Raw genomic sequence first — 26,266 nt, 5'->3', positions numbered from 1 at the left:
TACTTGCGGGGTACTGCCTGCACCATGCCAAGTTGCAACTGCTGCTCAGCTCCCTCCTCCTGGCTGGACTGGATGCAATGTTGAGCACAGTACGATGAGCAAAAGGTGATCTGCCGTTGGTACCACGCTACAGCAGGACTGTGTCTCTCCAGCCAACTCATGCCTAATACTATAGGCGTGTCTGAAAGGCGGGTGACATTGAAGCTGATGACTTCTCGATGATTTCCAATCCTCATCACCATGGGAGGCGTCTGTTGCACAACTTGTCCTCCTAGCAATTTCCTGCCATCCACCGTGACTACGTTCAGAGGTGTTGTCGCTGGCAGAAGCGCTATGCGATGCTGCTTGACAAAGTGCGTCCCCACAAAATCTGCGTTGCTCCCAGAATCAATCGTGATGGGGACTTCCAGGGTGGTTCCATTCGGCAACTGAAGTGTTGCAGTGAGCTGCACGGCTGGCTTGGGTGGTAAAGGGTCTGTGCGTTGCAAAAGCGCTGGGGACTGCTCTACAGATTCGCCTGGCTGAGCCCCAGCAGCTCTGCTTCCAGCCAGGCACTGTCGTTTCCCTGAGGTTGCTCTGCTTGCATCATTTCTGCTGCAACAGTTGCTAAAGCTGCAGTGTGTTTCTGCAGCCTCTGGGGACACTCTTTCGCCATGTGCTGTGCACTGTCGCAAATGTAACACTTCCTGGTCCCTCTAGGAGGCTGTGCCTTTACTGCACCGGAAGCTGGGGCTCTGGCTGTTGCTTGAGCCTTAGCACCACCAAGTTCCATGGGCTCCTCCCCCTGCCTTCCCAGTGGCGAAGGATGTGACTGACTGAACTCCCTGGGGATGAAAGAAGACGTCCTCGCTGGTGGACGCACCTGACGTTCTTCCTCAGTGTGCCAAGGACGTCCCTCGTGCCTTATCCCAATCGCCAAAGCCCTCTGCACAAGCTCCTCCAGGGTCTGGGGTCTGTCTCCCCTGGCAAGTTCATCCTTAATGGGACCGCTGAGCCCCTCCCAGAACAAATCCCTCACAGGTGCACAATCCTTCTCCCAGCTTAGCGCAGTCAGTAAAGCAAAAAATCTGGAATGGTACTGACGCACAGTGGCTTTGCCTTGCCGCAATCCAAAAATTTCCCTGCGTGCAAGATCCACATCTACAGTTGACTGGAAGCAGGCATCCATTGCTTTAATGAATTCATCTGCATCGCGGCGGGCAGGGCCATCTTCACGCCACAAATTGCGCAACCAGTCTCTGGCCGGCCCATGCAAGTGAGAAACAATAAACCCCACTTTCTCCTCCTCATCTTTAAAGTCATGGCGAAGCAAGTGCAATGCATACAAAACGTCTGCTCTGAAACTGGGGTAGTGCTTCAGGTTCCCATCGAAGTGGGTGACTAGGCTGCCCCCCCTCCGTCCAAGTCCAATCCCTTCCCTGCTTGCACGTTCCCACCTGGTTTGCAGGTCCTGGCAGCGCTTCTCCATTTCGTCATGCTTCTTCTGAGACGCAAGGACTGCAGCAGTGAGTTCGGAAACTGTAGTTCGCAGAGCTGTCAACTGCTCCTCCGCACTCATGGCTGTCACCGTTCGTGAGCTTTGCAAAAAAAATTTTTTGCGTTCTTTGGAGGGGACTTACTGTCAGAGCCACCCTGGGTCCCAGCTCACAAGAGACCAAAGTCCAGTCCAAGTTATATACAAAAGGTTTTATTGAAGATCATTGTCGTCATTACATCCAAACTCCGTGGCTCCACATCTGTTACCCTTAGATGTTAGAAGTCCCCTCTGAGTCCGTCCCTCCCCTGCACCAGTTTAAGAGGCTTGTGCTGCTCCACCTTTTCCTCTCCTTCCTTTTCCGCAGGGTCTTCCTGCCCCCCTGTGTTCCCTCTTTCCGGGACTCCCCAGAGGCTGAGTCTTCTCCTGCCTGCTGCCCCCTCCTTCGTGCTTTAGCACCAGGCTCCTCCCCAGAGCTCTCCCCACTTCCGCGCGCCTCCACATTTGAACTTGGCGCGCGTACGTTGCTCCTCACCTTCCTTTCAACAGCCACACTGCTCCCGGTACTGCTTTCCGCCCCTTCCGGCAGGACGTCTTGCCCCGATCTCCTTCCCCCCTCTGCTCCTTGTTCTGTTCCTCCCGACACACTGGTAACTCCACCCTCTTCACTCCGTTCCGGTGGAGAAGCAGGTCTCGATCTCCAACTCCCACTGGCGGTTCCCCCTACGTTCCCCTGCTCCTGACTGCTTCCCCCTTGGGCTCCCCTTGGCTTGACCAGGGGGGCTTCCTTTTGGGAATCCTCCGATTCACTGGACGGACTCATGGACCATCTCGGGTCATTGTCGTCCTCTTCCTCGTCAGGCTGGAATCCTTCTCCCTCACTCTCGGTCTCCTCCCTCCTCTGCGCCTCTCTCCCTGAACCCCTGACATCCATCATCATTATTTATTACATTTCTATACTGCCCTTCATCCAAGTATCACAGGGTGGTTTCCTATGGCTTTGTCATTTGTGCTTCATACTACTGAAGCAATATTGTTAACAAACAAACAAATGTCCCAGCTTTTATGGGAAACTCCTTCCATATTAGAGGGGCAAGTCTAAGAGGATAACAAGAATTCCGAACATCTTCCTTCTGTCTATGAGGTTCATTACCGGCAAACCTAAAGAGAGCTCCCAGACTCTGGGGCTGGTACCAGAAGAACATCCCTATATCCATTTACACAATGCAGCGCCGAACTAAATCAGGTATGAAATCCAAATAGTGAAAAACAATACCTCATTTTTGCTAATGGTTGCTGTTGCGTAATTCCTCCTTTAATCTACAGTCTGACTTTTAATAGGAACCAAAGAGCAGCAGTTAATGGCATTCAGTAGCTCGCTCTCCACCCCCCCTTTTCTTTTCTTTTCTTTTCTTTTCTTTTCTTTTCTTTTCTTTTCTTTTCTTTTTTACAAACAAGAACATTTCTCAGATAGCATTTCACTGGACAGGACTGTTGTATGAACGACATGCACTCACTCTGTGGTAAATAGAGAGCAATTACGTAAATATAGGTAGCATGAGAAATTCCATGTGGTTGCAGTGTTTTAAGAAGTGGGAAACTCCTCAAAGATGGGTTAACATAGTTCATTGTCCCAAGAAGCAAAACATACTGATCCTGAAGCAGCTTTTTTTAAAAAAAAATAATATTTATTAAAATTTCCAGAATAAAAAAGGAAAGAAAGAAAAAAGAAAAGGATACATTTTACACTTAATTTCATTGACATCTTTCCAGGACTTCCCCCCCTCCCCCTCTTATATTCCATTTTCATTAAATTAATTCCACAACTTCTTACCCCAAATTTTAAAGCCTTGTTATAATTATAATTAGCCCATTTATTCAAAATTAATTTATCTTATTTAACCATTCCTCTTTATATTTTTTATACTTCCCTGAGATCGACCCCAATTCCCTTCCACGAATTCCCCTATTTTTATAAAACAGGAAAAAATGAAAAAAAAAGAAAAGAAAAAATATATAGTTTTACAGCCTTTGGGTTCCAAATCTCCCTCCCCCCTTTCCCGGTTTCGATCCCCAAAGTTCATCCATCTGTCTACTGCCAGCCTGGAGAACCCATGTCCATGTCTAAATCTCTCTCAGTTCCACTTTGCCGTCTTTTTGGTAGCTTTTAATTTCAGAAAGTCCAGTCTCGGAGAAACTCTCAGAAAAGATCATTCTTCTTCCATCCAGACCTCTGTGTTTAAGAGTATAACTCAAATTCTGTTTCTTGATCCTTTTAAAGTCTGGATGTCCCAAATGTTCTAACTTCGAATTTAGTCCAGCTCTTATTCCTCAGGTTTCTTTTCCTGTTCTGCTGCAAAAACCTTCTAATTCAAAAACTTCTGGTTCCTCTACAGAGGCTTTATTTATTCAGGAACATAAACTTACATCAAGTCCCTTCCTTTCTTCAATAGATAAATCCATTGTCTCCTTTAGTGTAGAAACCTCTGTAGACAAAATAATGCTTCGTTTTTGCAGCTTTCCCAAGAGATAACAAATCCTGCTCAGTTTCCTAGTATTTTTCCACTTGCTGCCACTGTTGCAATGTCCCGAACTCCCTCTAGAGGGAATATGGTAAATTAATTTCTTTCCAGATCAGACCCAAAAGTCAAATAACTTGTTGCCTTTATTTCCAATAATTTATGTCCAAATTGTAACAAATCTAACCAGCAAAGCCATCGTAACAAAGTTCTCTTTAATTTTCCTGCTTTGACAGCTACTTTGATAGCTGTCAAAGTTTCTGTGTCTCTTCACCAGTCTCTCATGATGGATCGCTCCCGGTTCCCGGGGGGTTGCATTTTAATTCTCACAAACCAATCTTCTCCTCCAGCACAGTTACTTATAATTTCCCTTCGTGAAATTAACTTTTTTCAAATAAACAAGTTCATCTCTCGATCTTAGTTGTCAAATCCTTGCGTTAAAACATCTACAACAGGGGGGGCGGACTTCCTTTTTGCACCTCCCCCGCTCGCTCCGAATTCGTAAATCAAATTTTTCCTTTTAAGTCCGATAAATTTACTCACGGGTTGTTCTTTTTAATCCAAAATTTTCAGAAGAAGAAGTCGTTGCTCTCCGTCGAATGGCATGTGGCTTCGCTAGGTAGGGGAAGCAGTGGACTCATAGCACCACACACACACACACACCCATCACCCTCTCAGCAGCCTTTAAAAAGGCTCCTTCGAGGGTCGGGGGGGCGCAAACGGTGCCCGCCGAGTCACCAAGTCCATGGGCATCACCGCCCATGGTTTTTGAGGGTCCCCGCATCGCGGGCGCGGCAGGACCCAACCCCTACCCAGCAGGCTCCCTCCGGAGCTCGGAGGGAGTCCGCCATTCGGCGATGGCGCCGACCCGGAAGTCGATCCTGAAGCAGCTTTAGTTACATTTTGTTGTGCTGTTGTAATCCTTCTTTGGGGCTCCCATGGGCTTGGCCACCGTGGGCACAAGATGCTGGTCTAGATTGCCTGATCCAACAGACTCCTCTTATGTTTTTATGTTACGTTGTGTTGTGTTGTGTTGTGTTGTGTTGTGTTCTTAAATGAACAGTTTCCTAAGGAATTATAACTGTCAGAGAACTGAAAATGCTGTACATGAGATGTTGCAGGTCTACATCTGTTCACCACAACACATTCCACATACATCAGATGTATGCCTGATGAACTCACTTCATCATTCTGAGTGAACAGGCATGCCCCACATGCTCCAGTGTGGATAACCGTGCTTTTTTCGGGGGGGGGTGCAGGGAGACGCATATGCCTAAACATTTTGTGAATCTAACGAGAGAATAAACTAGCAATTTTTTAAAAAATAGTTTCTTCCCTAGCATGGTGAATCGTCAGTTCCGTTGCTACCCCCAATGGCAGCCTCATTTCCTGTCATGGTGTTTCCTGAGTCTCAGGCGGAAGCGAGTGTTTAATTTGTGAAGTAGGAGTTGGGCATGTTTAGCCTGGAGAAGAGGAGGTTAAGGGGTGATGTGATAGCCATGTTCAAATATATAAAAGGATGTCACATAGAGGAGGGAGAAAAGTTGTTTTCTGCTGCTCCAGAGAAGCGGACACGGAGCAATGGCTCCAAACTACAAGAAAGAAGATTCCACCTAAACATTAGGAAGAACTTCCTGACAGTAAGAGCTGTTCGACAGTGGAATTTGCTGCCAAGGAGTGTGGTGGAGTCTCCTTCTTTGGAGGTCTTTAAGCAGAGGCTTGACAACCATATGTCAGGAGTGCTCTGATGGTGTTTCCTGCTTGGCAGGGGGTTGGACTCGATGGCCCTTGTGGTCTCTTCCAACTCTATGATTCTATGAATCCAGCATGGTGATTGGTCAGTTTCGTTGTTCCCACCTCCGATAGCAGCTTCATTTCTTTTCCCAGTGTAATGCATGTACTTTTGTCCATTTACTGTATTTATTTTTCCCGATTTGAACTATAAAATGGTGATTTTCTTGAGTCAAACTGAGAGTAGAAAAAAAGCACTGGTGGACGTTATTGCTCTGTTCCCAACCAGATGCTTTCAGGATGCAGTTTTTATTAGCAGGAAGATTGCTTGCCTGGAATCCTTTTTTAAAAAATAAAATAAAATGTTGTGCACTTTTCTCCAGTCATTTCAGGTCTTGCCTTCCTCTTCTCAGGATTTTCCCTCCAAAATTATAATCGCTTATGACATTATCCAATGAAGAGTAATACATATATTTATCACTTTTGCCTAGTCCTCAGATTATTTCACCAAGGCTGACAGAGCCATTTGAGGAGCTAGGTTCTCCAAATCCTCTCTAAACTTACATTTGAAATCCAACATTTCATAGCTTGGGTTATGATTAACTTGGCTACTTCGTGCCATGTCAATAAAAACAAGCTCAGCACTGCATACGTGGTCATGACAGATGCCAACTTGAATAAGCAGTTCTGCACATCAAGTGATTTCAGATGTTGAGCGTTTTTCCACCTTTCCAATTTGGCCATGCCACGCTTTTGTTTTCTTTTAATAAGAAACAGAGCATAAGAGAGTCACAATAGGAGCATTGTGTGGCTCAGCAGCAGCATAAGTGTACTGGATTACCTATACTTCTGCTGATACTGTACTACTCCAGATGGGGCATGGGTGGCACTGTGGTCTAAACCACTGAGCCTACTGGGCTTGCTGATCAGAAAGTTGGCAGTTCGAATCCGCACAATGGGGTGAGCTCCCGTTGCTCTGTCCCAGCTCCTGCCAACCTAGCAGTTCGAAAGCACACCAGTGTAAATAGATAAATAGGTACCACTTTGGTGGGAAGGTAAACAGTGTTTCTGTGTGGTCTGGTTTCCATCACGGTTTCCCGTTGCACCAGAAGCAGTTTAGTCATGCTGATCACATGACCCAGAAAGCTGTCTGCAGACAAACACTGGCTCCCTCAGCCCATAGTCGCCTTTGACTGGACTTAACCATCCAGGGATCCTTTTTTTACTCCAGTCAGATGAAAAGGCCACAACTTTAGTCAGCGCTACACAACATGCCCATGCCACAGGATGTTCTTAACAGTCACTCAACCAACTGCATTGGCCATTGCATAAGAGATAGTGGCAGTACATCAATGATGGTATGTGTGTCATCTTCTGAAAGAACACAGGTGTACATTGGAGGGGAAGAGAAAGGTTCTTCATACTGAAAATTGGGGTACATCCATTTGGCAGCTCCCTGTGCTCTCTGGTTGGCTGAAACTGGAAATGCACCAAGTTGGGCACACACAAAAAAGCAAGTACCTTTTTATCCTGAGCCAAAAGCATAATCCATGCCATGCAGATTGCACAACCTGCATTTGTCCTGTATTTGTTCCCTTTTGTCATGCCACTGCCTTGAGAGCCATGTTCTGTGTCTTGAAATGCAGAAAGAGCTTAGCCTTCTAAAGGACGCAGATTTATTTTGTACCCTAGTTTGTTCCCTGCACAATTTTTATCCGTAGACAAAGGATGTTATTGTGAATGAAGAACTCTATTGTATGCACAGCAGTGGTAGACCTTGACATTTGTGTTAGAGACGTGTTTGAGCAACACGGAATGCTGAATAAAACTCAACAAGAATCCGAACAGGCGGTTGTATCAGGTGGATTTCCATGTATGGCTGGTGATTGGAGGCTCAAGACCTAAAAAATATAGCTTGGGAGTCAATGTTTTAAGAATATTTAGAAGTTCTATTCAGGTGTTCATTTCAGGGTGGGGGACACTGGTAGGCTAAGTCCAGCACATCACTTCTCCTGTCTTTACAGTCCTCCATGAGTAGAAGAGCAAGCTTCTCTACTTGTGGACACTCCCTGTATGATTTAAAACCCCACATGATTTACTGTTGGCCAGCTTTTTGCAACCTTGAGTTCCCAGATATTGTTGTTGTTGTTTAGTCGTGTCTGACTCTTCATGACCCCATGGACCAGAGCACACCAGGCACTTCTGTCTTCCACTGCCTCCCGCAGTTTGCTCAAACTCATGCTGGTAGCTTCAAGAACACTATCCAACCATCTCGTCCTCTGTCGTCCCCTTCTCCTTGTGCCCTCCATCTTTCCCAACATCAGGGTCTTTTCCAGGGAGTCTTCTCTTCTCATGAGGTGGCCAAAGTATTGGAGCCTCAGCTTCACGATCTGTTCTTCCAGTGAGCACTCAGGGCTGATTTCCTTCAGAATGGATAGGTTTGATCTTCTTGCAGTCCATGGGACTCTCAAGAGTCTCCTCCAGCACCATAATTCAAAAGCATCCATTCTTCGACGATCAGCTTTCTTTATGGTCCAGCTCTCACTTCCATGCATCACTACTGGGAAAACCATAGCTTTAACTATACGGACCTTTGTTGGCAAGGTGATGTCTCTGCTTTTTAAGATGCTGTCTAGGTTTGTCATTGCTTTTCTCCCAAGAAGCAGGCGTCTTTTAATTTCATGGCTGCTGTCACCATCTGCAGTGATCATGGAGCCCAAGAAAGTAAAATCTCTCACTGCCTCCATTTCTTCCCCTTCTATTTGCCAGGAGGTGATGGTCCCAGATATTACTGGACTCCAACTCCCATCATCCCTGCCAGCAAGGCCAATGGTCAGGGACAACGGGACAACAACATCTGGGGATCCAAGGCTGGGAAAGGCTACTCTAGGCCTTTGCCCAGAAATCATCCTACGCTAAAATAGACCTCAATGTAATATCAGTGTCTGCTTCATTGTGTTACATAATATATTTTGCAGCCTAAGTCAACCTTATGAAGGCTTACCATGGCCAATGAAAATGCTATGTTAATGGTACTTTATATATGTACTTTCCATCTTCCTCAATGGGTACTTATAATTTTGAGGCTGTTGCCAGGCTCACCCTCCAGTTCAACTGCATATGTACTGTTTGAAGCCTACAAGTTAGTGGCAGCTGCCTTGGCAGTCAAAAGAAGGGGAGCAAATTGGTCAAGGCTGGACCACAATGGAAACTGGTACACTAGCTTTTTCCAACTTAGTAGAAGATGGTGGGCTAAAGTTTCCATCATCCCTGACTATTGCCCATGTTGGCTGAAGCTGATGGGAGCTATAATCGAAAACATCTGGGGGGCACCAAGTTGAAGAATGCTGCTCTATCCTTGCAGTTGCAGTCCATTTTTAAGCATGCTTGGAGGAAACTGAGCATTTGGACTGATCTCACTGTGCTTTCATGGTACAAAAACTGCCTTGGTTGCCATGATTGATGACATTTGTTGTTAAAGAGATAGCAGGAGGGCAACTTTGCTCATTCTCCTTGACTTCTGTTGCTGTTGATGCCATTGACACAGTAGTCTCCTGGGCTGACTCCAAGACGTAGGGTGGCACCACTGTCTCATGATGGTTCCATTCCTACTTTCAGATAGTAGCAGATAGGGACAGCTATTTCCTGGCACCATGAGAATTAACCTGTTAAATTTTGCACAAGTCCATTCTGTCCTGCCTCCCATCAGTACTGCTTAACATCTGTATGAAGCCACTGGGAGATGTGATCAGGAGTTTTGGGGTGAGGTGTCTTCACCATGTGGATGACACACCCAGGTCTATCTTTCCATACCTCCTGCATCAGGAAGGGCAGTTCAGGGAGTGGAACCCACTGAGCTCATCTTGCTCAAGGGCCCTCCAGAACCTACAGCTGGTGCTGAGAACTTTGTCCCAGGAACAAAGTTCAGAGAAAACCCATGTAAACTGAAACTTATGGGACACACCTGTCAGTCCTTGCAGCATGATGTTCCAGGGACTCTAGCGAAGCAAACTGAGATCAGCAGTCACTCGAACAGAGTTGTAGCTCTCTAGAACAGGCTAGCAAGCCAAGCAGACTGATCAGGCAAAAGCAAGTTTCCATGGGGCAAGTGGAAAAGATTACTGATGCAGATCGCTGCCTGGATGTCTTAGGAATACTTCCTAAATTGCCCCAGAGTGTAGCTGGTCAACAGAGTATGTGTATGTTGCAAGCTCTCTTTTGTGTATGTTGCAAGCTCTCCCTTATAATCCACAGAGAGATATTAGGTTTGTGTTAGTACTCCGATTGAACCATTTTTTAAAAAAGAAAGCAAGGGTAGCCTAATTTAAGTTTTGCACCCAGCAGAGTAAGTAATGGGTTTTTGAATATATTTCAAGAGCATTCAAAAGTGAATTAAACATTTAGCAATGTGCCGTTTCAGAATAGCAAACTGCCTTTTCAACCAATGAGGGGTGCTCAGTTGCTCAGCGTTTTAGAGCTCGGATTCAGTGAAGCAAGCCCTCATTGAAATATTAAAGCAAATCTGATATTTGTTTACTACACATACAAATATCAAGGTAATAAACTAGAGGGCAAACACAAAGCTCCGCGACTTGTGGGGCTCCCCCCCCCCAAGCATTAATAAATGACTTTATGTGACAAATAGAAACTATTCACACTCTTCCTTTGAAATTAGAAACAGGATGTAAAGTACCTGTGTCGATATGATGATGCAGAACTCTGGATGGCCAACCTTAACTTCTATCACAGCATCTCTATAATGCAACTTTTTTTTCTTACAAGGGAATGAGCAACAACAGAACAAGACCTTTGAGCACAGTAATTGCTATTACGGGTAAAATGACACAGCGGCACGGTTAATGATTATGGTGCATGATGTACTAACTATAGAGTATCATATGTAATTGTCAAGACACTCCTTTCAAATTAAAGCTCAACAAAGCATACCATGCTATAGTTCCCGCTATTTAATACAAATTAGCATAATTTAAATGTACGATTTGTATCCAGCCTGGTGATTTATTATTTTTATTTTCCTAACAACTGCTGAGAAGAAAAATGATTGTTACCTTGAACTCGAGCAAGAAGGAATTGTACAATGCACTAGGAAGAAAAGTCTCCAGCATGCTTCTTAGTGGCATGAATGGGTGCTATACAGGAGCACTGTTTTTATTATACTCTTTAGATGCAATTTCATTTTTTCCTTTCAGTCTCAGAGTCTTTGGTCTGATTGTCAGCAAACAAACATACTGGCAACACCCTGGTTTTATTGACTGGGAAATCAGCAGGGACGGGATGGGTCATAAAAGATCTTCTGCAAAATTTTATATTTCCATAAAGGAAGGGACTAATGTCAGCGAGTTCTTCCAAAAATAACGTAGATGTAGAGTGGATCGGTGAGTTTTTAGTTTTTGTGCTCTTCCTACCATCAACTTTTTCAGGTAGCCAGCAAGAAATCACAATAAGCTGAATTTGAGGCCCAAGGGAGGATGACTTCCTGGAGCAGTCATTTCAATTTTAGGAGTACTGTTGTCTTCTTTGGCAGGCCCCATTCATCCCAGTGAAGCTTGAGCAAGGTGATGGGAAGGGCAGATTGTCCTTCTTTGCCTTTACAGTGGCATCAGTAAAAACATGCATCTTTTTATTTTATTTTTAAAAATGCATTGGTTTTCCTCATAGCTGAACAATAAATCTATTTATGCACTGGTGGTCTCGATCATGACACTCCACACTGTTTGTTACTTTAGCCTCCCACTGCTACCATTGTGTTTTGTAACTGAAGCTTGTGAAAGGCAGGAAATTGTGTTTCTTCCCTGCTCTGCTAATATTATCCGGGTGTGAACATAATTCTCAGTCTGTCGGAGCAGTTGGGGTGTCCGATTGGGACCTGGGAGACTAGGATTCAAATCCCTCACTGCTATGTAACTCTCTGAGCAATACACTCTCAGCCTCACCTGTCTCACGTGGTTGTTGCGAGGATGGAACTGGGAGGTGGAAGAGAACCTGGGGTTCTTTGGAGGAACGGTGTGATATAAATGTAATAGTGAATGGATGGAAATAATATAGTGCAAAATGCCCAGGTGTCAGTGATCCGACAGTGAAACCCAGTGGCTATGAACCACAAACAGAAACATGAAGAAAGGAACTGGCATATTTTCTTTAAATAAGTAAACAAACAAACCCCTGTGTTGCAAAGAGAACGTCAGCAATGCCCAGGCAACACTATGACCATGTACATATGCAATAGACAATCTTTTATAGAATTCTTTCAAACCATAACAAGTCCAAAATGAAATCTTTCGTCTCAAAGTCTCTGAAAATCTTTAAATGAAGCGAGGCACTAGACTTTGTATGATGAAAGACAAGATGAAGGTGAAGCTTTGTGTATTCAACCAATACTGTCCAACACTGAACAGTGATTCTGGATATTGACTACTGTTTCATAGAATTCTTTGTCAGTGTGGTGGGAAGATATAGAATTGCTTCATAAACCCATCTTATTTCGAATGAATATATGTAAATGAAAATATCAAGTGCTGTGGAACAGTGCTCATGTAGTCATTTAAAGATTTTCAGAGACTTTGAGACTAAAGATTTCATTTTGGACTTGTTATGGTTTGAAGGAATTCTATAAAAAAATTGTCTATTGCATATGTACATGGTCATAGTGTTGCCTAGACATTGCTGACTATTTCCTTTAAATGCAGAACTTCCAACCAAGATGGGGATTGTAATAGTTAGTAGAGATTTGTCTCTGAATTAGATGAGTCGGAGGAAGAGATGTGAACTATCCATGTTGTAGCAACTGTTGTGGAACAGATAGGTGTGGCTTGCCAGAAGGAGCCCAGCTACTACAGTAGCTTCCAGTCAGATGGGTCACTCTTGCTTACTGGGAGGGTAAAAAGGGACAAGGCAGAAAATGCACTGGCCGCAACAATGCGTTTTCACCATAGTGATCTCCCTCCCACTCCTGGAAAGCTAGTGTACTTCCAGGAAGTTAGTGTAGTGACTTTGCCCGCCCACTAGCAACTGACTTCTAGGGACAGAAGTGTTGCCCTCAGCGATGGCAAGGAGGATGTAAGGTTACCACATGTTTTTGAATCTGTATATTTGCAAAGCTAGTCTACTCTGCTTTTAGCCAATTGTTTTTTTATAAATTTTTCAGTGAGAATAAATGAGTTGAATCTTTGATATGTTTAAATGCAATGTAAATAATTAATCCTTCCAATGAAATATTCCCCTTTCTCGGGCCCAAAATCCGGTAATGAAGTCATTATTCAAGTCTCGTATAAAGGATACTTTCAAACTCCTACTTATTTAGAAGCACACTAATCGCATTTATTGTGTTCCTCACACACTTCCGGCTAAAGTGTGTGTATATATCTTACATATTTTGCATGAAATATGTATACTTATTAAAATAATTCAATATATAATGTAATGCTCAAAGCAGGGAAATGAAGCCCTTATGGGTTTGTGAATTTCCTCACAGCCTTTTTTTAAAAAAAAAATCTAGATCAACAGGAGACAGTTAAAAGTAAAAACAAACAAAAACCAAAACTAAATAAATTTCAACCTCGAAGCAAGCCAAGACTTGCAAAGTTCATGCTTTTTCTTCCCCACTTCCATTTTGTTTAGGTCAGTGGGACAATGTATAACACAGGGAGGCATGTTTCTCTGCGACTGGACAAAGAACATTTGGTCAACATCTCTGGAGGACCCATGACATACAGCCACCGATTGGAAGAGATCCGGTTACACTTTGGAAGCGAAGACAGTCAGGGATCAGAACACCTTCTGAATGGACAAGCTTTCTCTGGAGAGGTATGTCAATATGCTTTAAGCTCTGCAGAGAATTTTATTTTATTTATTTTTTTAAGATCCCTGGAGAGCTGACTTGCTCATGTTTCTGTCCTCAGCACAGGATTTCTACACTTTGCGAAATACAAAAAACATCAGTTATGTAACGAGAACATAGAAATTCTGCAACTAGAATACTCTATGCACATTTAGCTACACTTGCTTATTGTTCTATTTTTAATGCAGTTTGCTTAGTTTTCTTTCTGGAATCCGTCGCTTTGCCCCTGGTGACAAGGATGTCCTTGTTGCATCTCAAAACCATGGAAAGAAATAGTTAAAGGGTGTACAGAGGCGGGCCTGTTGCTTTAAAACTGTGTTCCCTGGAAGCTTATCAGGGGTTACTCAAAGAGAAGATCAGCAATGGGGGTGTGGTGGGCCAACTCCCCAGCAAGACAGCTTGCCAACCACAACCAATATCTCTCTACAGAAGCAGAGTTACCTGCTCCGGCACCCGGAGCGGCACATATGCTGTGCACCCAGGGGCAGGGGCCATGGGGCGGAGCGAATGTCTCAGGGGCAAGCTGCCCATGGCGGCAGAGCAAGCCACCCATTGGGGGTGGAGCGAGCCACCCATGGCGGGCTGCTTCCTGGGCGGGGAGGAGGGAGCCATGCTGTTTTGCCAGCAGCCTCCCTCCCTTCCCTCTTCCTTTTGACAGCTCGAGGGAGGCTTCCAGTGTGGTATAGTGGTTAAGAGTGGTGGACTCGTAATCTGGTGAACCAGGTTCGCTTCCCTGCTCTTCCACATGCAGCTGCTGGGTGACCTTGGGCCAGTCACACTTCTCTGAAATCTCTCAGCCCCACTCACCTCACAGAGTGTTTGTTGTGGGGGAGGAAGGGAAAGGAGAATGTTAGCTGCTTTGAGACTCCTTCGGGTAGTGATAAAGCAGGATATCAAATCCAAACTATTCTTCTTCTTCTTCTTCCCCCCTCCCCAGGAAGCAGCCTGGGAACGGGGGGCAATGGCATGCCACCTGCCCACGACTCCCAAGCCTCCCCTGAGCTGTCAAAACAAAGAGGGAAGGGGGGAAGGCCGCCGGCAAAGCGGCGCAGCTCCGCCCCTTCCCCCGATGGCTCGGGTAACCGGCAGTGAGTTGAATGTCACCCCCCTCAGTGATGACACCCAGGGTGGACTGCCTTCACCAATCCCCCTTCCTCTGCCCCAACTCTCTGCAATCCACAGCTACTGGTTCTCCCCATCACCCAGTGTTAGTTGAGAATGCACCCAATAGGCTTCAGCTGTGCCCTTGAATATACTCAAGATTCCTCTGCAGGACACAGCAGAGCATTCCTGAGCAGACATGTTGATGTGGAAGACTAAAGACAGGACACTGGGGTGGAAGGCAAAGAGTCACTGCTGTAGAGTCAAGTGCCTTTCTAATTTCAGAGGTCTTACCATTTTACAGCGGGAAACACAGTCGTTTCTAGGCGTTTTAATAGGTCTATCCATAGACTCTCAGGGTGGTTTTTGTTTGTTTGTTCTTCAAGCAAAGAAGGACCCGTAATGAAATCAATCAAGATAATCTCTTGCCTCAGAGAAATGAGTGGGATTTGTATGCTTATCTTACTTGTTTCAGTGAAGCTTTCAGTCTGCATCAGAGCTCTGAGCAGTCTTGTCAGGAATCCGGTCCAACCCAATGAGCATCAGGAGAGGAGGCTGGCACCTGCCCATATTTAGTATGGGACCCAGGAAACCATCAGATGGAAGGCCATGCTAGAACAGAAGTCCAGCCAGCCATTAAGTCAAACAGGCCTATCATAATGCTGGAAGATCTGTCCTCAGAGGGATTGGAGGAGCATGCATCAGGCATAGTCAACAGAGGGATGTGGTGCTGCCCTCCCAACAACAGTAGCATTGCTGCTTAGTGGAGTGTGACGTTAACATATGAGAGTGCTGGAGGTGAAATAGTTAAACAGGTTACCCAGAGGTGGAGTCAGAGGGACTATAAAACCAGCTCTGGGAGGGGCGAAGGGAGAGTTCTTTGGGAGTTGGGTGGTTGGTTGGAGTGGGAGTGAGTTGGGATAAAGTCTGTGGGTAGGTTGAGTTAGTGTAGTGAAATAAGCTGCGTCAGGAACAGTTAGGGGCTAGGAAGACAAGTCAATATCTGAGAGGTGATTTAGTGAGTGAGAGCAGGTAGCGGGAGTTATAGGTCTGGATAGGCACCCCATGATTGTAACTGACCGATGCCATTTATGAAACGACATGCTTGTTAATCTGCAATAAATAAACAGAAGTTTATGTTCCCATTTAACCCTGACTGGACTCAGTTTTGTACCAGGTAGGGCCTGGGTGGTGGCAGCGAGAAATAAAGTGGTGGCACAGGGATCAATAGACGGTGAAACGTCCGGGGACTCTGTGTGATCGCCACATGGGGCAGTTCAGGGCAGTGGTCAAGTCCCAAACTCAATATGGACTTTAGTGGATTGAGTCCAGAGAAGAAGCAGTGAGTCAGATGACCTTGGAGGGGGAAGTCTGCTGAGACAATCAAGATGGTTCCAATAAGCAGGAAGGTGGAGATCTTTATGAGATTTTACAGCCAGGGCAGGAGTCATCAGGAACTAGTAGAAATCAGTGGGTAAGGTCAAATGTATCATTTAGATGAGAGACCGAAGCCTGTTTCTAATGCTTTTAGGATGTTGGTTTCATGCATCAGGAGAAGCCAGGGATGTATTTGTTCATTCACTCATTCATTCATATACCATGATCTAGAAGAATTTCAAAGAAGGGTTCAGAGGAATGCAATGGATCATAAACAGCATAAAACAATATTTTAAAAATGCAGTATTCCAGTTTCCTGAACCCCCACAGTGACCAGCAAAATACCTCAGCCGATATCAGTGGTCAGGGAATGCTTTGGTGAGCAGGAAGTTCCTCAGCAAAAAATATAAAGCAGTCAGTTCCTGGTTTAAGGTCTGCTAACCCTAGTATATGATCATGAGCCGTTTCCCAATGGGATGTGCCTGAGAGCACAAACAAATATGGTAATAAGAGACATACATCCTCTTACAAATATGTACAAAAGGCTCTTTCAATATCCTGTTGTTATTCTTTCTGACGCACCAAAAGGTTCTAGCAATGCAGGTGTTTATTCTGCTGAAGATGAATAGCCGCTCTGCAGCCTATGCCATCTATCACCAAGTAGTGATAAGTCAATTAACGCCTGCCGTTTTCATTGGCATCGCAGAACAGCAGATATGTAAAGAGCAGTAGATTAATTGCAGCCTTGTCAAATTGTGTCATTAAAATGGATGGCAATCATTGTCTTTGTTTTCCAAAAGTAGGGGACTGCCTGACAGAGTCAAGAAACAGTATTTTCATGAAATTACGTACAACTCGAACTTCTGACACCCATGCGCTGATTTCACACACTATGGTTGAACCCCCCCCCCAAAAAAAGCCCTACCATTACTGCAAGGACTTGTGGTTGCACAACGGGCTTGCTCTCCCCATGCACCCAACACCCCCCCCATGCCCTGATCTGCTCGGTGGAGGGAGGGCTAAAACAAATGGAGGGGGAGAGGGGGGATGTGTTTGACGGATACAACTCAGTGAATATATTTGCTGAATTTAGCATTCATCTTTTTAAAGGAGAGATGGGGACTCAGGTGCTTTAAGTCTGTGTTGCATATTCAAATACCACCCGCTCCTGGGTTAAAAGCCTGGTGTACTTTGCCAGGAATATATTGCTGAGTATGAATAAAAGAAGTCATCCTCTCAGGGAGGTGAGGGGGGGTCACAATTAATTCAACCACAACATTGGTCTGGGGGGAAAATCCTAATTAATGCCCTCTTAATTGTGGGTAAATTCCTGCTTGTTTTTAAGTGCTTAAGAGATAGGCTTCTAGCTACCCAGAATTCAACACTGTAGTTAACACTAAGTACTGTAACCAAGAGGGAAACTATATCATAAACTCTTGGAGTTTGTTTTTCCCATCCTACAATTGATGCCTTGCATTTGGAAGGGGGGCGTTGAATGGATTTCAGCATTCTTCCTGCTGAATTTCAGAACTGCAATTTGCCACAGGCTATCTGCATTACATTCTGGAGCTTTTCAATGGGAAATGACACAGGTCAGTCTTAAGTATTTGAGCTCAAAGATAAGCTTATTAACATAGAAAATTGAGCCTTGGAGGAAAGAGCCAGAAGAGGGAACATATGCCTAAAGTAAGGGCAGTATAGCAAAACCTCTGTGGACTACAAATGAATGTTCAAATTCAGCAATGTAAGTCAACATGGCAATGTATTAAATAGCTAGAGAGATATAATGCAAATCAAGAGGTAGCTGTGATATTTTAGGAAGCAAATGAAGGATGGCCAAAAAAATAATAATAGATGACTTTATGGGACAGTAAAGCTGTCCAAAATGTGTTAACCTTTAAATCTGTCTCTTATATCTACTGCTTTGGTGGTTGCAGTGGTGCTTCCAAGATGGTGCTGTATGTATTAAATGTATGGCTCAAATGCATCAAATAACAGATACAAGCAATGGCCAACCAAACCATTTTGCCGGCATCCCTATCCTACCTTCTCATTCATCCTGGCATCTGGTCTTCAAACTCTGCAGTAGCAGGGCATGATGTTCACCATGTGTTTAAGATGCACACACAACCATTGGAGAGGATATCAGGGCCTGGTTGGATAAGGAGGAGAACTGGGAGCCACCAGCCCACGAGGCCCCCAGGGAGGGCTCTGAAGATGACGTCTTAGGGCCCGGAGCCTGGTGATGGGACACTGAGGAGTAATCAGCAGAAGGGAAGAGCTGGGAGCCAAAAGAAGCAGGAGACTTGAATGATCAAGGGGGGTCAGGAGAAGGAGGGTCATCCAGGACAGGATTAGAAGCTGTGAGTCACAGCATGCATGCAGACAGTCTCAGTCCTGCTGACTCTCCTTCCCCTCTTACCCCTTGCCCCAGAAGGGCTGCACGTTGCTGAGCAGTGCACCAGACAGGTCCAGAGGGCATACCTAGAGCTTAGTTTCAGCAATGCCTCCGTTGAGTTAAGACTAACCAGGGGACATTGCTGTGTTTTTTATTTCTGCTAAAAAACAAAACAAAACTAATTGTATTCCATGCCTTCTGTGTGTGTGCCTGTGGATGACCTGGCTCCTTGACAGCTCCTTGACACAGGATCAGGACTGACCCAAAGTCTAAGAGTCCTAGTCAACATGCTAACCAAGGTGGACCATGGAGGTTCTTGTGCTCCATCAGCATAGATTGATTGTGAATTGCAGGAAATCCATTTCTTGGCTAGCTGATTCCCATCCATGGCTTTCATGTTGACTGTAACTTCAGCATCAGGCAATAGGCGAGCTTAAATTAGCATCCATTTACATACATCTGTGATCATGGCCACTGGGCCCATCATCTCCTGGCAAATAGAAGGGGAAGAAATGGAGGCAGTGAGAGATTTTACTTTCTTGGGCTCCATGATCACTGCAGATGGTGACAGCAGCCATGAAATTAAAAGACACCTGCTTCTTGGGAGAAAAGCAATGACAAACCTAGACAGCATCTTAAAAAGCAGAGACATCACCTTGCCAACAAAGGTCCGTATAGTTAAAGCTATGGTTTTCCCAGTAGTGATGCATGGAAGTGAGAGCTGGACCATAAAGAAAGCTGATCATCGAAGAATGGATGCTTTTGAATTATGGTGCTGGAGGAGACTCTTGAGAGTCCCATGGACTGCAAGAAGATCAAACCTATCCATTCTGAAGGAAATCAGCCCTGAGTGCTCACTGGAAGGACAGATCGTGAAGCTGAGGCTCCAATACTTTGGCCACCTCATGAGAAGAGACCCTGATGTTGTGAAAGATGTAGGGCAGAAGGAGAAGGGGACGACAGAGGACGAGATGGTTGGACAGTGTTCTCGAAGCTACCAGCATGAGTTTGAGCAAACTGCGGGAGGCAGTGGAAGACAGGAGTGCCTGGCGTGCTCTGGTCCATGGGGTCACGAAGAGTTGGACACGACTAAACAACTAAACAACAACAAACATCTATTCATGTACAATGCATTTAAGACTGCAATGCTGTACACACTCACATGGAATAAGCCCCATGGTGCTCTGTGGGACTTACTTCTGAATGGACACTCCTGGGGTTGCACAATAAATGTAGTAGATAGCTACATTTGAAGACATTTATATAAATTAGCAAGTGAATTAATTTATAAGCACAGTGAACTGAGTTAACCTTAATTGAACATTTGAAATCATGCTAGTTTACCTGTCGATCAGCCTCTTCTTTTGCCCCTGAAAGTATCCTTGCTTAAGCAGAGTAGTTGGGTGACCAAATGGAATATGTATCTGTGAGATAAGAGCATTCATCTCTGTTGCAGTGCTAACAAACTGCTTCCTGTGCACCCATCTTTTGAATCTACAAGATGAAAAAATTCAAAGAGAGAAAAGGTGAATGAATATGATCTTGGGAAAAGATATCTGAAGTATTTGATTGCTTGAGAAAATTACTTGTGTAGAGGATATCTCAGTTCATAAAGCAGTCCTCAATTATGGGAATCTTTTATATAAATGAAAAACCCGAATCCATTTTGTATACATTCATCTTAGAAGGACTTGACTTTAGAGAGCATTCAGCTCTGAATCTGCCCAAATTAACAAGCTGGAGTCAGCAATGGACAAATGCAGAATCTGGTAAAGAATGGAAGCTTGTTCCTGCAAATACTCCACTCATGGGTTCGGAGGAAGGATTTGAAAGAGAGGAGGGGGGAAAATGGGATGGGGCAGCTGTTTCCAGTGTAGGGAGCAACATAGGTTTAGAAGAAGAAGAAGAAGAAGAAGAAGAAGAAGAAGAAGAAGAAGAAGAAGAAGAAGAAGAAGAAGAAGACGTGTGCAAGCAACAGCAGACTAGTTTCTGCAGAATCTTTGCCTTGACATCTCTATAAACTCCTTTGTCTAAAACAAAGCCAATCTCCATATTATACAACTTTAATTGTTAATCTGTTGACAGGTAATTAAAAAAAGGCTGCAGATGCAAATATGAACTAATTACTGTGTTGAACTCAATTTACTTGATTTTTATCTTCCATTAAGAGTTATTGTCAGTTATTTCAAGTGCGAATATATATGTAAAGTGTGCAGGGACAGAACAACGACCCGTCAGTTTTAGAAGGTTAAAAATGGGTGGAACAAACCGCAGTTAATGAACCAGCCCAAAGTCTAGGAGAATGGAAAGTGATAGCAGTTTCAAAATGCCAACCAAAATATCACTGGTTAGAGCAGACTGTTGGACACTGTAACTGTTGCTCTTCGTACTTCCTTGTTAGACCGAGCTGTAGGACTGAGTTTCGTAATATCAGCTTAAAAGACAAATGCACCTCTATTTACAAATCTCCGTGACCTACTGATATAATCCTTGTTTAGACACTTGCACCCAAGCCCCTCCCCTGCAACATGGGGGAGGGTATGGAATCAGAGCCCCTGAAACAACTGCCTCCCAATTTACCACCAGCAAAGGGATTGGCAAATGGGGGGGGCTGTTTTGGTCTGAAGGACGCTCAGAACTCTCATTTCGAATTGTGTAATCCACAGTGTGGTTAGGGTTCCTTGTCATCACCCCATTTGCCCACTGGACTCCTTCCCACTGCTTTCCCTTCTTTCACAATACAGTGGTACCTCGGGTGACATATGCTTCAGGTTATAGATGCTTCAGGTTACAGACTCCGCTGACCCAGAAATATTACCTCGGGTTAAGAACTTTGCTTCAGGGTGAGAACAGAAATCGTGCTCCAGCGGCGCAGCGGCAGCAGGAGGCCCCATTAGCCAAAGTGGTGCTTCAGGTTAAAGAACAGTTTCAGGTTAAGAACATTCCTCCAGAACGAATTAAGTTCTTAACCTGAGGTACCACTGTAGTAAGCTTTTTCTTTTTTTTCCCCCTCGCCCTGTAAAGTTGGGTGGTGGGGGCAGGATAACCAACAGTGGAGAGAAGAAAAAGTTTTTTAAAAAAAGGTAAAGTACCCCTGGACAGAGCATTTACCTTCCTGCCGCAGTGGTACCTATTTATCTACTTCCGCTGGCATGCTTTCGAACTGCTAGGTTGGCAGGAGCTGGGACAGAGCAACGGGAGCTCACTCTGTCATGGGGATTCGAACCTCCGACCTTCTGATCAGCAAGCCCAAGAGGCTCAGTGGTTTAGACCACAGTGCCACCCGCATCCCATGGAGAGAGGTATGCTTGCATTTGCAAGGTATTTTGAGGATGGGTCCTCACATGGGTTTTGATCATCTGAGGCAGCAGGGCTCACATTTTGGCGTGCCCTTTTCAGAAATTAAAAGGAACATGGGTGGCGCTGTGGGTTAAACCACAGAGCCTACGACTTGCCAATCAGAAGGTCAGCAGTTCGAATCTCCGCAACGGGGTGAGCTCCCATTGCTCAGTCCCTGCTCCTGCCAACTTAGCAGTTCAAAAGCATGTCACAGTGCAAGTAGATAAATAGGTACCGCTCTGGCGGGAAGGTAAATGGCGTTTCCATGTGCTGCTCTGGTTCGCCAGAAGCGGCTTAGTCATGCCGGCCACATGACCCGGAAGCTGTACGCCGGCTCCCTCGGCCAATAAAGCGAGATGAGCACCGCAACCCCAGAGTCAGTCACGACTGGACCTAATGGTCAGGGGTCCCTTTACTGTTACCTTTTCAGAAATTGGCTCCATTCAAGTCATTGGGTCCATCATGTGGCATCGAGGGTTTCCTGAACCCCTTCAGGCACAAAAGTAGTTCTCCACCACCTCACTGACTGAGTACTCATCTGCCTTCCCCTTTTCCTTTAGACTGCAATTGTACATCTTCTTTATTAGCATTGGTTTTACAGTTATGTGATGAGTGTCATCGTAGAGCCCAGGGTCTTCCCTGTAATATTGCTCTTGTCACAGTGCTAGTTGAGAAGAAAAAACATTGGATTCCCGACGTAGATTTCATTATGCAAATCGAGTTATAGGATATCTGAGCTCCTGTGGACACGAATCAATTCTGTGCCACGTACATTCAGGATTCATGACACTGACATCCTTATTTCTACTCACTTGAAATAGCAAGTAAAAAATTCGAAGCGAGTGCCTTTCGGGGAAAGATTTATGTTTCATATTGCGGGGCTAAGCATGCATTTTATGGGAAAGCGGATGAAACTGGGAAAGGCTCAGACTTTCAGTTGTAGCAAAATGAAAAGGCAAGTTTCACTTGATTCTTCCTACAAATGTCTTCCATGATTAGTTACAGATAGGTAGCCGTGTTGGTCTGCCATAGTCAAAACAAAATAAAAAAATTCCTTCCAGTAGCACCTTAAAGACCAACTAAGTTAGTTCTTGGTATGAGCTTTCATGTGCATGCACACGAAAGCTCATACCAAGAACTAACTTAGTTGGTCTTTAAGGTGCTACTGGAAGGAATTTTTTTATTCCATGATTAGGTTTTCCAAGCTTCAGGAAATATTCCCAAGCATGAGCATCCTGTTGTTAACATCTAGTAGAGCACTAGCCTGCCAGATATTTATCCCAAAGCCTGCTAGGGATGAAGGAAGATGTTTAAACATGCATCTACCTAATTTGCACATTCTGAAATAATAAGTAAACAGAAACATGGCCCTTCTTCAGAATTCACACTTTTCTCTAATTTTTTTATGCAGCTCTGCAGCCAAGTGACGTGTACACAAATGCATGTGTTGGGTTAAAGTGTGCATATATTAAGAAATATGTATTATATTAGGGAAAATTGCTTTGTGAAGAGAATGTATATTGGGCAAAATAATAATAATAATAATAATAATAATAATAATAATAATAATAATAATACAGTGGTACCTCTGGTTACAAACTTAATTCGTTCCGGAGGTCCGTTCTTAACCTGAAACCATTCTTAACCTGAGGTACCACTTTAGCTAATGGGGCCTCCCGCTGTTGCCGCCACACCACCACCACGCGATTTCTGTTCTCATCCTGGGGCAAAGTTCTTAACCCGAGGTACTACTTCCGGGTTAGTGGAGTCTGTAACCCGAAGTGTTTGTAACCCAAAGTACCACTGTAATTGGCAGGGTACAGGTGCAGTTTGAGGTGTTTCAGATTGGTTCCGCCATTGCACCTGCACCACGCCAAACTCTCCACTGTCTTTCCCCTCTGTCATTCAGTAACAGGCAGTGACACAGTGTTGGAAAGCCAGATCAGGGAGTGTGCAGCATCTCATTGTATAGTTCAGCAGAGTGGTTCCAGAACAAGTCCTCACAATAAATTGTTCAGACTGGAGAAGATCCAGAATTGTATATAGGTGACCTGTGGGGTCAGTTGCCTTTCATTCTCAGCACATTTATCTGTCACTTCTCACTGTGATGTAGCAGCAGTAAACTTCTCTGAGCCCCTGTCTTGACATTGCAAGTGTCATGAGGGGACCAGGAAGTGCCACATGACGCCATGAAATTCAGATTCTAAGAAGGCAGAAAATAATACTTAGCATTTAGATGTCCCTAAGTTAGCCAAAAGCTTTAGATACATGGTGTGCCAAGGCCCTGGGCCTGCAGTTCCCTTTGATAATAAACACACAGACACAAATATTTGGAAGAGAAGAGTTTGGATTTGATATCCCACTACCCTAAGGAGTCTCAAAGCGGCCAACAATCTCCTTTCCCCTCCTCCCCCACAACAACCACTCTGTGAGGTGAGTGAGGCTGAGAGACTTCAGAGAAGTGTGACTGGCCCAAGGTGACCCAGCAGCTGCATGTGGAAGAGCGGGGAATCAAACCCAGTTCACCAGATTACGAGTCCACTGCTCTTAACCACTATACCACACTGGCTCCCTATTTAGGTTTATAAACCTATTTAGGTTTATGGGATAAAATAGGCCACAACTTTATTGGTTTGGCTTAGGCGCTGGGTGAAACCAGGCTATATCTCGACTCCCGCTCATCTGCGGGGAGTCCAACTAAGCGCAAACCACCAATAGGGGTGCCCTATGACTTACATCAAATAGGGGCACCCAAGGAGTCCCCGTTGGGGTCATGGCATGGCCCTAGCCCATGTCCAGGCATCAGACAGGATCCACACCCCTGGATCCCTTTAACAGGATAGCCTTTCTGAGGAGGGGCAGGCAGAAGCTACAACCTACCCTCCTTTAAACAAAGGCTTACCCAATGCCTAACCACCCTCGAGCCCAAACCTGAGGGAACTAGGAAGTTCCACATGACACCATGAAATTCATATTCTAAGAAGGCAGAACATAATACTTCGATGGAATTTCCCTAAGTTAGCCAAAAGTTTCAGACACATTATCTTAGTAATCCTTTCCTGGTTTAAGTTGCAATAAAGGGAACAAGGGGCAATTCATGTCCCTTTTGCAAATTTACAGTAACGGATACCTGCCATGAGATTAGTTTGCCTTATGTGGGCCAGGATTCCAAGTGGGAGTCATGTCACTTGGATGAGGCTTCTGTGTGAAAGAATTCTATGCAGCACTGAGGGCTACCACCAAAGCATTTGCTATTACCATGCTTCTTTATCTCCTGGTTGTAGAATACACAGGGTAAATAAGAGATGAGTAAGCTCCATCAGGCCCAATTAGGACTGGGCCCAGCAGTTAGTTTAAAAAGTGGATAGAGGGACCCCTTTCCTCAGAGTGTTACAAATTCACTTTAAATGAGCCCCCATGGGAGCAATTTCCTGGTGGCTGCAGCTTCATATTGTCTTCTCACTCCTTCCTCCTAATGCCTCGCTTGTGGGTATTCCAGTGGTGAAGGAGACCTTGATCTCTTGCGCTTGCTGTCACTGCTTGTCCCCTTTTCCCTAGTGTGTGAAGCAGCAAGTGCAGAAAGCCTTAGGAAAACCACATTTCTCAGGGCTTCATGCAGGCATTCTAGCAATGCTTCATATGCCAGGAAGGTTGGGAGGAAGGGACTAAGACAGGGATCAGCAAACTAAGGCCCGAGGGCCGGATGTGGCCCGCCGGGCTCGCCCATCCGGCCCACGAACCTTGTGGACCCTGCTGCCTGCTCAGTCAGTCCCCACGCTAAACCGGCACGGTGTGGAGACCTTGCCACACGGGGAGTGACTTCCCCGATGTGACACTGCTTCTAATTGGCTGCAGGAAGCTCCTGCAGCCACGCAGAAGCCGTGGACGCCTCTGGGTGGACGGTGACGCTGATGCGGCCTCCACACCACCACCGCTGCTTCCTCCTGCTGAGCTCTTCCTGCTCGTCCACTTCGTCCTGCTCAGCCGCCTCAGCGGGAAGGAAGGGGTGGCACCAAGAGGTGGCCAAGTGGGAGGAAGCGGCCGAGTGGGAAGAGCTGAGCAGGAGGAAGCGGCATTGACATGGAGGCTACCTCCATCATCCAGGCCAGAGGATGACACCGACATTGCCGAAGGTGAGGCAGCGGCAGCAGCGGCATGAGTGGCGGATGGGGCGTCCTTTCAGGAAGGGGGTGCTTTCAGGAGAGGGTGGGTCTGGCGCCCCACAAGGTCTGAGAGGCAGTGGACCGGCCACCTCCTGAAAAAGTTTGCTGACTCCCACTTCACCTCGTCTGCTGGAGCCATCACCACAGTGAGGTAAGTGAGGGCAGGGTTGGAAGGGAGGAGTTCTTCTCCAGCTCAGATTAAACTCTGAACCACAAAAGAACTCAAGGGCATTAGGCCAGCACTATGAACTGTTGGGAGTTCATATTGCAAGCCTAGACTTCGGCAGCATCTCCAGTAGAAAAATA

The 26,266-nt window shown here is 45.3% G+C and overlaps 1 protein-coding gene across 2 annotated transcripts in view; it reads left to right on the top strand.

The window, feature by feature from the left end:
- Window positions 1–26,266, top strand: part of CA10 (carbonic anhydrase 10) — a 356,678-nt gene that overhangs the window by 265,788 nt on the left and 64,624 nt on the right. For both annotated transcript variants that reach the window (XM_079965645.1, XM_079965646.1), the window contains exon 5: window positions 13,363–13,548. In XM_079965645.1, coding sequence (XP_079821771.1) covers window positions 13,363–13,548 — 186 coding nt within the window. The remainder of the gene's footprint in view (window positions 1–13,362; window positions 13,549–26,266) is intronic.

This window comes from Podarcis cretensis, assembly GCF_951804945.1.
Source record: "Podarcis cretensis genome assembly, chromosome: 2".
Taxonomy (NCBI): domain Eukaryota; kingdom Metazoa; phylum Chordata; class Lepidosauria; order Squamata; family Lacertidae; genus Podarcis; species Podarcis cretensis.
The sequence above is the reverse complement of the archived record's forward strand: the minus strand, read 5'-3'. Positions and strand labels throughout refer to the sequence as shown.